Source organism: Arachis duranensis, chromosome 6 (genome assembly GCF_000817695.3).
Source record: "Arachis duranensis cultivar V14167 chromosome 6, aradu.V14167.gnm2.J7QH, whole genome shotgun sequence".
In the NCBI taxonomy this organism is placed as follows: domain Eukaryota; kingdom Viridiplantae; phylum Streptophyta; class Magnoliopsida; order Fabales; family Fabaceae; genus Arachis; species Arachis duranensis.
In genome coordinates this window covers 99,371,603-99,383,047 of record NC_029777.3, presented here as the reverse complement: position 1 = coordinate 99,383,047, position 11,445 = coordinate 99,371,603, and the positions used below count along the sequence as shown (strand labels likewise).

General features: G+C 34.3%; 1 protein-coding gene across 1 annotated transcript in view; it reads right to left on the bottom strand.

The window, feature by feature from the left end:
• Positions 1 to 8,716: 8,716 nt before the first annotated feature.
• LOC107494957 (DNA repair protein UVH3) overlaps positions 8,717 to 11,445 on the bottom strand; it is an 11,576-nt gene continuing 8,847 nt past the window's right edge. The window contains exons 19-20 of the mRNA XM_052263119.1: positions 10,512 to 11,075; positions 8,717 to 9,705 (exon numbers count right to left, since the gene is read on the bottom strand). Of these exons, the coding sequence (XP_052119079.1) occupies positions 9,001 to 9,705; positions 10,512 to 11,075 (1,269 nt within the window). The 3' untranslated portion in view covers positions 8,717 to 9,000. The remainder of the gene's footprint in view (positions 9,706 to 10,511; positions 11,076 to 11,445) is intronic.

Here is an 11,445-nt window from a genome sequence, read left to right as displayed (position 1 = left end):
TTGTTGGTGAACAATTCAAAGGAAAGAGAGTTACTCGTCAATTACAGGTACAGAGAGCTTGTGTTGACAAAATATGACATCGAACATGGCACTAGAAATCTATTGGTGAGGAGAGCATGGCGATACCCAGAAATGCCACACCCGATCACAGTAAGGTCTACACTCAAGTATTTTGCAGGGATGTTTCTTGTCCATAAATAATTGACACTTAGATCTACTCCGACTACATGTATTGTGGAACTTGGTTGAACCTCTATGTTTAGTATTTCGGTTGATGTTAATTATGTTTTTTTTGTTAATGAAATCCCCAGTTAACTGTTATGACATTGGTTAATTCCAAGTGTTTTTTTATTTCGGTTTTTCTTTACTAGTGTATGTTTTACATTGGTTTGAAAGACCCAAAATTAAGAGAAATTGTTGCATAACAACTTCAATCTATCTAATTTGATGTGTCATGTAGTGTTCCTCATGTCAGGAGATTTATAATGGTGTTATTCTATTTCTAACCATCCTAGTATAGGGATTATGTGACAAATATCAGTTAACCTACTAACATTTTACGCGAATATTCAATCAAGAAATGCTATTCCAAAAAAAGATTGAGCAAAGTAAGGGTAGACAGACACATGAATGGAATAAATAGTTACCTAGAAAAACTTGGTTTGGCTTAAAATTCTGGAGAGAGTTGGGCTTAACCGGTTTCAAGCCAGTTGCTGCATTAATCATCAGCTGAATTATCTACTAATTATTTTTGTAGCTGGCCCAAATTGATAAATAGCCCACTTTACTTTTAGATAGACTTGAACTACCAAAAAATAAATATTTTTTCAGGTTAGTTGACCGAGTCCAATCCCAAGTATGTCAGAAAGACTAAATATTCAGTTAATTAAAGTAACTAACATTGGGGAAAAAATATCGATGACCTTTGATCATATACTATGTTACACCTTAATACCTAACCAGAACTCAACCAGGATAATCGTGAATCGAGACAAAATTTTACCTATAATTCGACCAAAGTTTTCCTACGTAACACGATTCCACCAAAAAATACGACATATAAATGGGCAATGATGACACTACTTGAAATAAGTTAGAAGACAAACTTACATGATGGCCCTGGATTTCAGGAGCACAATTGTATACACCACTACTTTGTTGGACAATGGCAGAACCTAACCCAGTGCACGGTAAGACCTGCAATAAGCCATACACTCGTTGAATATTACTATATAAGAAGAAAAACAGAGCAACCCAGTACATGGTAAGACTTGCAATAAGCCATTAGCAATCTATAACAAACTCCAGGTTGCACTCTACCTCCACGGCCACGTCTCTAAAATGATCAACCCATTAGCACTCGTTCATTTACTTTGGCTTATAAAGTAATAGGAATTCAATAAAGTGCATGAAGAGGTGAATAAAGTCAAACAAATTGAGCAAACAAAGGATTCAGCAATAATAGGAAGTTATGGTTTTTAAAAAATCAGATCTTTCAATTGGAGTATTATACATCATGTGCAAGGGTATAAAGATGATGATCTACAACTTCAATACCTGATGAGTTGAAGCCTTTGAAATCCATTATGTTAACAGACAGGCTAGCTTATTTAAAGCATCATAGCTGGTCTCCTTTGCTGAACAATTGATGTGCATTAGAACAAAGCAGTGGCCATTCATCATGATCAAATAAACTACAAGTGTTAAGATTTATTTAGGTTCAAGGGATTAGGAATTTGGAAACCTATGCAGGAAATTTTTTGAAAGAAAAGCAATTAAACTTGACTAACAAGTTGTAATTCACCAAATTTCCAAAGCCTAACATAACATTCTAGTTGACTTTCAGCTTCTTCATTCACTCATTTGTTAAAATTTATGCTGCACACTAGTATATAAGAAGAAAAACATATCTGGTCAATTATCTATTGTGGTGGCTGCATGATTTGTCATGGAAGTCACCAAATCATCGGTCTATATTGTCATGCCCTTCTCCTTCCTACTCTTACAGAATTGCCAAAGATTGAGTTATAACATTACTGCAATCTTAAGCATTCGTGTCACTAATAAAAAGGTTGTTATTTTCTGGTATTCGGGCTGACTTACTACAACATATTAGCCTTCATATGCTACTGAAATTAGTAGGAAACTTTGATAACTAAGTCACAAAAATAAATACCATAAAACATATACGTATCTATAGGTAAAACATAATCAAATTCCAACCATGTTGCCCATATCAAATAAATGACATCGACAATTTTTGCTTTAAAAGTTTCAAGCAATTATGTGTCTACATTCTAGCAGAAAAATTCTGAAAGAAGGAAATTATTCTTAAGTTTCTCAACCTAATAGAGGTGCTTCAGGTTCCGATTTTGATCTAATGGTTAGACTTTGTTGATGAAGCCTCCTTCTCTCTTGCAGCTGCTTCTCTAGTCTTCTTCCTCAACTCTGCTTGTATACTTTTCTTGTTCAGCAGCTTCTCTAGGTTTACTATTCTTTCCTCTACATGTGCTATCAGGTTATCCATTCCCAAATGTTCTTCAACATGATTCTGCTTCCCATCACCCGATCCCTTTGTAGCCTCCCCTTCTCTGACCCTTACAATGTGGTCATCAACCCAGAGAAAGAATTTTCAATGTGCTTCTGTCACCTAAATCAAATAGAACACAATGAATGTATGGTTGTACAAAACACTCCAATTCAATCTAATCTACATATGTGACTGTAATTAATCCCTAAAGGCTAAATCTTAAAAATCCTTTAAAATTTTAAAGCAATTGTTTTATATCATATCAGGTTCCATGTCAATTCAAGCCTCAATCATTCTTCAAAATTAACCAGCACCAATATCAAATTATATACAATATCAACCCAATTTAACAGCAAATCGCTTACAAAATCAAATCATTTTCATAACCAATAGGCATGTCATTCCAAACAATTCAAAATCACATCCACAACAACTTGAGCTAGGAAAAATAACCAAAATCTATATTCTAAGCCTCCATTCCAAAAATTCAAAATTTACCCAAATTTAGCATAAACTTAGTGATCATACATGAAGAATTGCGTTCTTACCTTTAACAATGGGCATCCAAAAAATAGCCTATTCGGGTTGGTGTCTGTCTTAGACATGTAACAGATGGCATATTTTCTGCAGAAGCATTTTGGGGCCACACCATCTTTTACATCCCCAGGTTGCAGTGAAATTAAACTTGCATATCCAGCTATCAGTTCCTATTGTCCACCGGCTTCGACTATGCCTCGTCTCGTGTTTGGGGAGCATGCATCACTGGCCATCAATCTGATTAACATTAAACACCGCCATGAAAAACTATTATCAACTATTGCATTCAAAATTGAAACAATCTACTTCGATCAACGGTTATTAAAGAAAGTAAATAACAAAACAAATCATGCAAATTTGGTTGTGTAAATTGACAACTGAAACAAACGAATTAGCTAGAGGAAGAAACAGTAGGCCTTACAATGGTTTTTCGAGAGGGTTTTCCTCGTGGGTCGCCGGAACCGTTTCCGCCTAGGGGATAAGTTACGTTCTTCAATGGATTCGTAAATACTTCACTCTGCCTGTGAGTCACAAAAAAGGACACCCGCGTAACCTTGGACGAAGAAGCAGTAGGCAGGGTCTTCGATGGGTTCAGAAAAGTCGGTTCACTAACGATGAGTCACTGAAGAAATCAGAAAAATGAGGTAGAAAAAGAGGCTGTGAACATTAAAGTGGTTTTTGGGAGAAGGTTTTGCGAGTGGGTCGCTAGAAAAATCAAACGTTTCACCTACAGGAACGGTTGGAGGAGCAGTGAGGTAGAAGAGGAAGCTGTGGACATTACAGGGGTATTAGGAGAAGGTTTTTCGAGTGGATCGCCGAAAAAATCACACCCATCACCTATAGGAAGGGTAGAGAAGAAGGAGTAGTGGACACAAAGGTAGAAGAAGAAGTGAGGTTGAAGAAGAAGCAGTTCCTTCGAACTGTATTTTGAGAGGTAGAAGAAGAAGAAACTGTAGACATTGAAATGGTATTTGGGGAAGGTTTTGATTTGTATGGTATTTGAGGAGGGATTTGTAAAATCAATTATTTGTATATTGTACCCATTTATGTTACAGTATAAATACTTAGTGTGGTATAATGTAAATACTATAAAATACAATGTAGTGTGAAAGCATTTAATGAATCAATTAATGAAAGTTTGAAAATTTTTTTAATCAATGGCTAAGACGATGACACATGTGCAAGAGTAACTTACCCACAAAATTGCCATGGGTTTGGAAGAAATCACCTATATATAAATATATTGGTGATTGATTTTAATAGTTGATTTTGACTTACCAAATAACATTTTTGTCAAACACATTGGTGAGACCTTGGGTTGGACTCTGCCAAGATTTTTGTTTTCTCTTCATGCGCTGAACTCAAGCAAATTCCAATAAAATACTATTATAGTAGTTAACACTTAAAGCTTAAAATGGTACGGTAGAAGTAGAACCGCCCAAAAAAATCTGGACATACAATTAAATACAATTACATTTGGTAGACCAAAAAAAAATATAATTATATTTGCAGTTGAGAGTTGACATCCATGAAGTATTTGTAGGCCTTTTATTAAGTTATACCAAATTCAAATATCAAGGAGTAAACACCCAACCCGGTCCCTATCCATTTTAAATTCGGACAAGGCGACCCCTCACCATAAAAGTCACCCAATTCGGTCCCTGTCCGTGCATAAAATAACCCATTGCGCCCCCTCTCTTGTATCTTCCGTCCAAAGTTGACGAAAAAGTCTGATGTGGCACTTATCGGCGCTGATCTAGCAGTTAGTCCAGAATTAAGTGCCAACCTGAATTAGTGTAAATAGACAGGGGTCAATTTGTCCCCCCTGTAACATTCAAAAACGACGTCGTTACTAGGTTAAGAAGGAGGAAACGTTTCCTAATCTGGTGTGCTCCAACTGAAGCCTCGAGATCTGAATGCAGCATTGCTTTTATGAGTTGCATAAGAAGTACTTCTGGAAATGCCTAGAAGGAAGCATAAAACTTTGTTAATGGATATATTCTAGGAAAAAAACAACAGGTTTTCTATTACTAACAATTCAATCAATATGAAAATCATACATAATGATCACTAAGCTTCAAATTGAACCTTTCACCTGCTGTGAATGCAAAGATGGCAATGCTACGGTGACCACTCGAGCAAGGATTATAAGTGATCCAATGCTTGCTCTAGCAAGATAACCAGACGGCAAATTTTCTAAGGTTATGGCCATTAAGTCGAGCAGTGGCCGTACATCAGACACCTAGTTATAGAAAATGAAGCAGTTTAGTTGTTGGAAGCAGAGAGATCTAACTAATTGTAAAATAATTTTCTAGGCCAAAAAATGTACATTCACGAACCTAGTCGCTTGGAAAATTCTAGTAAGCATTCCTCAATGGAGATTTGGAGCAAGATATTTGTGTTCAGCTCTTGCTCTCCAACAAATTCCCCAGAGGCTTGAAGGCTTTTTCTAAGATGCCTGCAAAGGTCATCAACAAAACCAAATTCTGCCAACCCTTTCCATGAATGTTCAAAGTTACGAAGTGGAACCAAACAACAGTACAACACATCCACCATATTATTGGGTTTGATTTCAGACAAAGATTTGACTGAGAAATGCTGAAGAGAACAATACCTGAATTCTCCATGAAATAGGCCATGCTAGACAAAACCATTATTGCTAACCCTTTTGGAGGAGACCAATGTCGTCCGAAATCAAAGTAAAGAAACATTGGATCCAATACACGACACATTGTGGTACTTTCCTTGGCTAATTCAACCAGTCTCTGAATGCATATCTGAGCCCATATTTCAGGTTTTCCCATTTCTTCTCTATAAAAATGACACTAACAAATCAGAAAATGAAAATATAACAACCAATAAATGATCTAAATTCTTTTATAAGCTATTAATAAGAAGAACTATTACCCTGTCAACAGGGAATGATCCTTTATTTCTAGTTGTTGCCAGATGATCAAGCACCTAGAGCGAGTGTCATTACCAACAACTAAACCACCGCGACCTTCACACTGCACAACTTCATCTATCCAATTATGATGAGGCCCTGCTCTAAGATCAGCATCTTCACTTTGCCTGTCCTGCATATAGTTATCTAAAGTGGTGCGAATGATCTGCATGAAGAATGAAACCAACAGATCAGGGATGGTACCTATCTGAAACTCTAAAACCTTAGCATAATGGCCACTAGAAAGTCATTTGGTTTGACTGCTATTTAGGAAACATGCGAACCTTTATGACAATTAATTATTAGAAATCAAATTAGGAGCATTTAACCAAGAAAATTTGCTTTAAATCATTCATTTTAAGAATTTTTTTTCATTTTCTTTTTTTCCCACACCTTGTGAGCTTCCCAAAGTCAATGTAAAGGGTTCTACCAAGTATAAGAGGTCAAACACAGCGACTAACTAAATTTCTTGATCAGCAAGTTAACATCAAAGAGCTTTCAATTCAATTAAGTCTTAATCCCCATTTCTTGCAGAGTAATATTTACACAAAAATGGACATTTCTATCAACGATGAGAACTCAATCATACAACTTTTCAACCTTAAAGTATCAGTTGGTTTTCTTATGAAAATCAATTTGATGAAAAGAAGAAACAACATATTCCTTAGATAATGCATCCATACAAAATTTCATGACATTTTCTCTCCCAAAGTGGGGATATGCAGACACTCATTTTCTCTCCTATCAACTTGAAATTGTAGATGTAATATAAATTTCATTATAAGACTACTTAATGGGATAACTCAATAACTTACTAAGTTGGGGAACCAGAAGATGAAGTAAATATTTTTCCTTCTTAAACTAGCAACGGCGTCATTTTTTAATGTGGCAGGGAGACAAATCGACCCCTGTCCATTTACCCTAATCCAGGTTGGCACTTAACTCTAGATTAACTGCTAAGATCAGTGCCGATAAGTGCCACATTTGACTTTTCCGTCAATTTTGGATGGAAGATACAAGGAAAGGGGCGTGATGGGTTATTTTATGCACGGATAGGGATCGAGTTGAGTGACTTTTATGGTGAGGGGTCGCCTTGTCTGAATTTGAAATAGACAGAGATTGGATTGAGTATTTACTCAATATCAGGAGTAAAATATAGAATATTCTTTTAGTGTGTGTGAATGTGGTGAGTATGTATAGTATAAGAACAAAAAAAAAAATTAACTTCTACAATAGAGCAACTAGTTTATGGGGTAGAAAACTTCACCAACTTAGATGATTTATTCGTCTCAACTTTGATGTAAATTTTAGTTAGGCTCAATTTAAAAGCTAGGAGTAATGTTATTTTTTTTAAAAAAAAAAGTTGGAGAAAGAAGCATCTGCCATCTATTATTAGGAGTGATACTTATTTCACGGCAAATATAGATTTTAACTAGTTTTATTATGTACAATAAGACAATTTCGATAGTAAAAAGTTTAAATATCATTTTAGAAGTTAATTTTTATTTTTAATTATCAATATACCAAAAAAACAAAAACATATTTCACAAAAGTTTTTTTGGTTTGTATTTTTCATTTCATAAATTTTTAAAATAAAAACAAGTGTCACCAAAAGGTGGTGGCCACTGGCCCAATTAGGCACAGTATGTTTTTTGCACTTACCCCAGTGTTAATTGATATCAACTTATATATCAGTAACTATATAGGATAAAACAAGAATTTATTTTTGAGGCATTGTTAGTATAAATTTTGATGTATTGTTAGTATAAAATAATTTTATACGTACATTTAATTATATAATATATCAATTTTAATGTATTGTTATTATAAAATAATTTTATACGTATATTTAATTATATAATATATATCAGTAAAATTAATTATCTTTCATATTAGTTACATGAATGTTCATATAAAAAAAGAATGTGATTGTACACCGTGTCAGTATATTAAAATTAAACTCTAAAATAAAACCAATATAAACTTAACTAAATTTGATACTGTTCAACAATTTTTTCATGGGTGTAGCTTTTATTGTAAAAATATTAGAAAACTATTAAAATTTATTATTTTTTGTCATCATTTAGTTATTAACTCAAATTTTTTAGTCTAATAAAATAGTAATTCAACAGCATATTTTATTCTATATTTTTAAATATTAATAGATAAGTAATGACCAAAAACAATAAATTTTGATAATTCTCTAGCATTTTTTTTTTTTATAAAACCTATCGTTAGATTAGTAACTTATATATTGTAAATATCATCTATAAAATTTTATTTGATATCAATCCAAAATCATTTTTATACTTTTGACTCTCATCGGTAGCCAATATTTTTTTCTTAAATAATACATATAGCCCACGCTCATAGAAGAGATGCAAAATATAGTAGCTCATGTACTCAAACTCTTTATCAACCTATAAATATAAGCGTAAATTATACTAATTCATATATATGTATATGTGTATAAAAATTAATAGAATGTCAAAAAAATAGTATATTAATCAGCTGTTTTCTTTTTATTATTTATAAAATGTGTCTTGTTGAATGTATTAAATCTGAAACCAAATAGAAAATTAAATGGTGGATTGGACTGATAGGCATATACTACGCAAATGCAACTTCAATTCACTGCATTCCAGTACTCCAATGCTTACAACTTATTATAATCAAATCACGTTAATAATCAAGATCAAATGAAATTCACATTTATAATCACATTTGTAGTGACTTATAGTGGTTGAAACAATGGGGTTCATAAAGCACTGCCCATTCCCTGGCGATGATGACATAAATTAAATAGCAATAACTTTCGGCATAACATAAGAGGCATGAGATATGAAGCCAGCGTTTTCAAGAACTCTTCCCCAGCAAGTAAAATAGAACATAAATAATTTAAAAGGAACAACTTGGAGGGTAAAATGTAATATAGTCGGTCATCTAGAAATATTTACAAAAACCTACGACATCCAAAGCTAGAAAGATTCTACTTCTTCCTTCTTTTCCTCAAAAATGGCATTGCACTAAATGCCCCATTGTAGTTTCCATTATTATGATTAACATTCTCAGGTACAGAGACCCCCATTTGATTTTGATCATTGGCACTAACATTTGGAAGGTTATCATTTGGCTCGTTGTCAACATTGTAGGCATTGCGTCCCTCTTGCATCTCGCTGCGAGCATTATCGGTGCCTGAAAGTAATATCTCAGAACCATTTTTATGATGGTCAGTCTCATCCATCATAACAGAACAGTGCAGAAATCCTTCAGTATCAGCAGTATCGACACCATCAACTGCATTCTGATTGCTAGGTTCATCACTATCATCTAAACAAAAACCACCTCCTAGTTTAAGGTAGTCATCACAAGAGTCAGCATTAACAGTAATATCACCATCACCAATTCCTGGATCTGGATGAGTAGTTTCATCAGCATCCGTGAAAAATTGACCTTCCGACCCAAGATCGTCTCTAGGGAAGTTCCTGGTTGGAGCACTACTTATCATATCACTCTCTTTACCTCTGCTTAAACCAGTTGCAGAATCCCCACATGCACCAGGAATATCAGATAAATTTTCTTCTAATGGATCTTCACACAAGGATGATTGATTCCTCGTATCAAATGACTCATTGAGTTCTTCATCTTCTGGGTTCTCAAGTGAATAATTGACAGGTTTTCTGGAACGTGAGGACTGTAAATTGCACAAAATGTAAGTGGAACCTTTTAATTCCATTTGATTAAATCACATTAAAAACCTAAGAGTATCGCTTAAATAGAAGACTCTTTTCACTTTACTTTCCATAAAATAAAAGTGTCTTTCATTTTGTAGATGAAACCAAGATATGTTGAAGAAATAACAGCAATTATGCCGCGTCCCGCGAAGTTGGCCAAGTATTTTAGGAATATTGACAACAAAGTTTGAACAACCTCATGCATACTCTTCAAACCCCTCACCACTACACTACTAGTGGGTTGTGGAGTCAGCTAGATGAATCAACTGATTCAATGTCATGCTGTAAATAATGTTTCCATTCAAACCACTAAAGCCTAAAGCATTTTTTTTTATAATTTTACCTATGGTTTTTCCATTTCTCTCTTTATCTCTGTCTCTATTCAACTCTGTGTCTTTAAAGACCTCCACATATGCTTAAATCACCTAAGGAAAGATTCTAACATTATCAGAAGAATTAAAATGGCCAAATTGAAACAATAACATCTAGAACCAATTTAAGATAGATATTGACAATTTATTCAAATAAAGTTCCATCAAGGTTTGTAGAGTTCCTTTCTTGGTCATTTTCATCTACCACCAGGCCCAGCTAACAATCTGGTTACAGGCATCACAGGATTTAGAAGCACCAAAGCATAATTATTTTTTCTTTTTTTTACGTTTAACTAATAATTAACTATAAGGCCTCCAACAAAGAAACAACTCAGAATGAACAATCAAGAATATATTTGTATATCATAAATTTGAAGGGCGAGCATGAATCTTACCCTTCGAACCTCTTGAGGAACTTTTGACATATCAACATGATCATCAGTGTCACTACTGGAAGATGACGTTCCAGATGATTGATAAATGAGACTTTCCTTTTTCCTTCCATGTTTTACTGCCAAACTTCTGCCTCTTCCTCTGCCCCTCCCACTTCTATTTGAAATCAATGGATTACTATCACTTTGGTCTTTTTCAGACTCGGTACCCGGCTGTAAATTCTCCACTGCAGACATACCAGAAGCTGAAGAAGGACCATCAATGATTGTCCTTCTCTTTGACATTGCCTTCCCAAGAATGTCCCCATCATTCTTCCTTTTCCTTGATTCTTTCACTTTAGGTTTCTTCAAACTTTCAAGACTTTCCTTTGTCGCCTTTAGATTCTCAAAATTTTTGTCCTCAGATTCTAGATGATTTCCTCTCCTACTCTTGCCACTGTTGAAATCATCCTTCAATTCTGAAGGCTGCTTACCAGTAATCCCTTTTACAGCTTTCTTAATTCTCTTGCTACGAATTTTTGCAAATCGTTCATTGAAACTATAAAACGCTTCCAAACGCAGTTGAGTCTGTATTAAAAGGTTCAACTAATATAAGGTATCTATAAGACGGAATATAAACATGACAATAGATAATTGATAATTAGGTCGCTTGCCTTTAATGGCCAATTAGTGTCATCCTTTATTACAAAGAAAATGAAAGGGGTTTTCTTTATGTGTGGCCTAATGACACATGCAAAAGGAAAAAAATTCATAATATTAAGTACTCAATTGAATTGAAGAGAAAAATACTAAAATGCTTTTGCATCTTTATTACCTTGTCTTACTCATTTTATAGCACTTTTATCTTTTGTGGCTTAACATATGATATGCTATGACACATATTAATAAAACTACCCAAATAACAATTTAGTCTCGGCAACCATGGAGAACCTAGAAT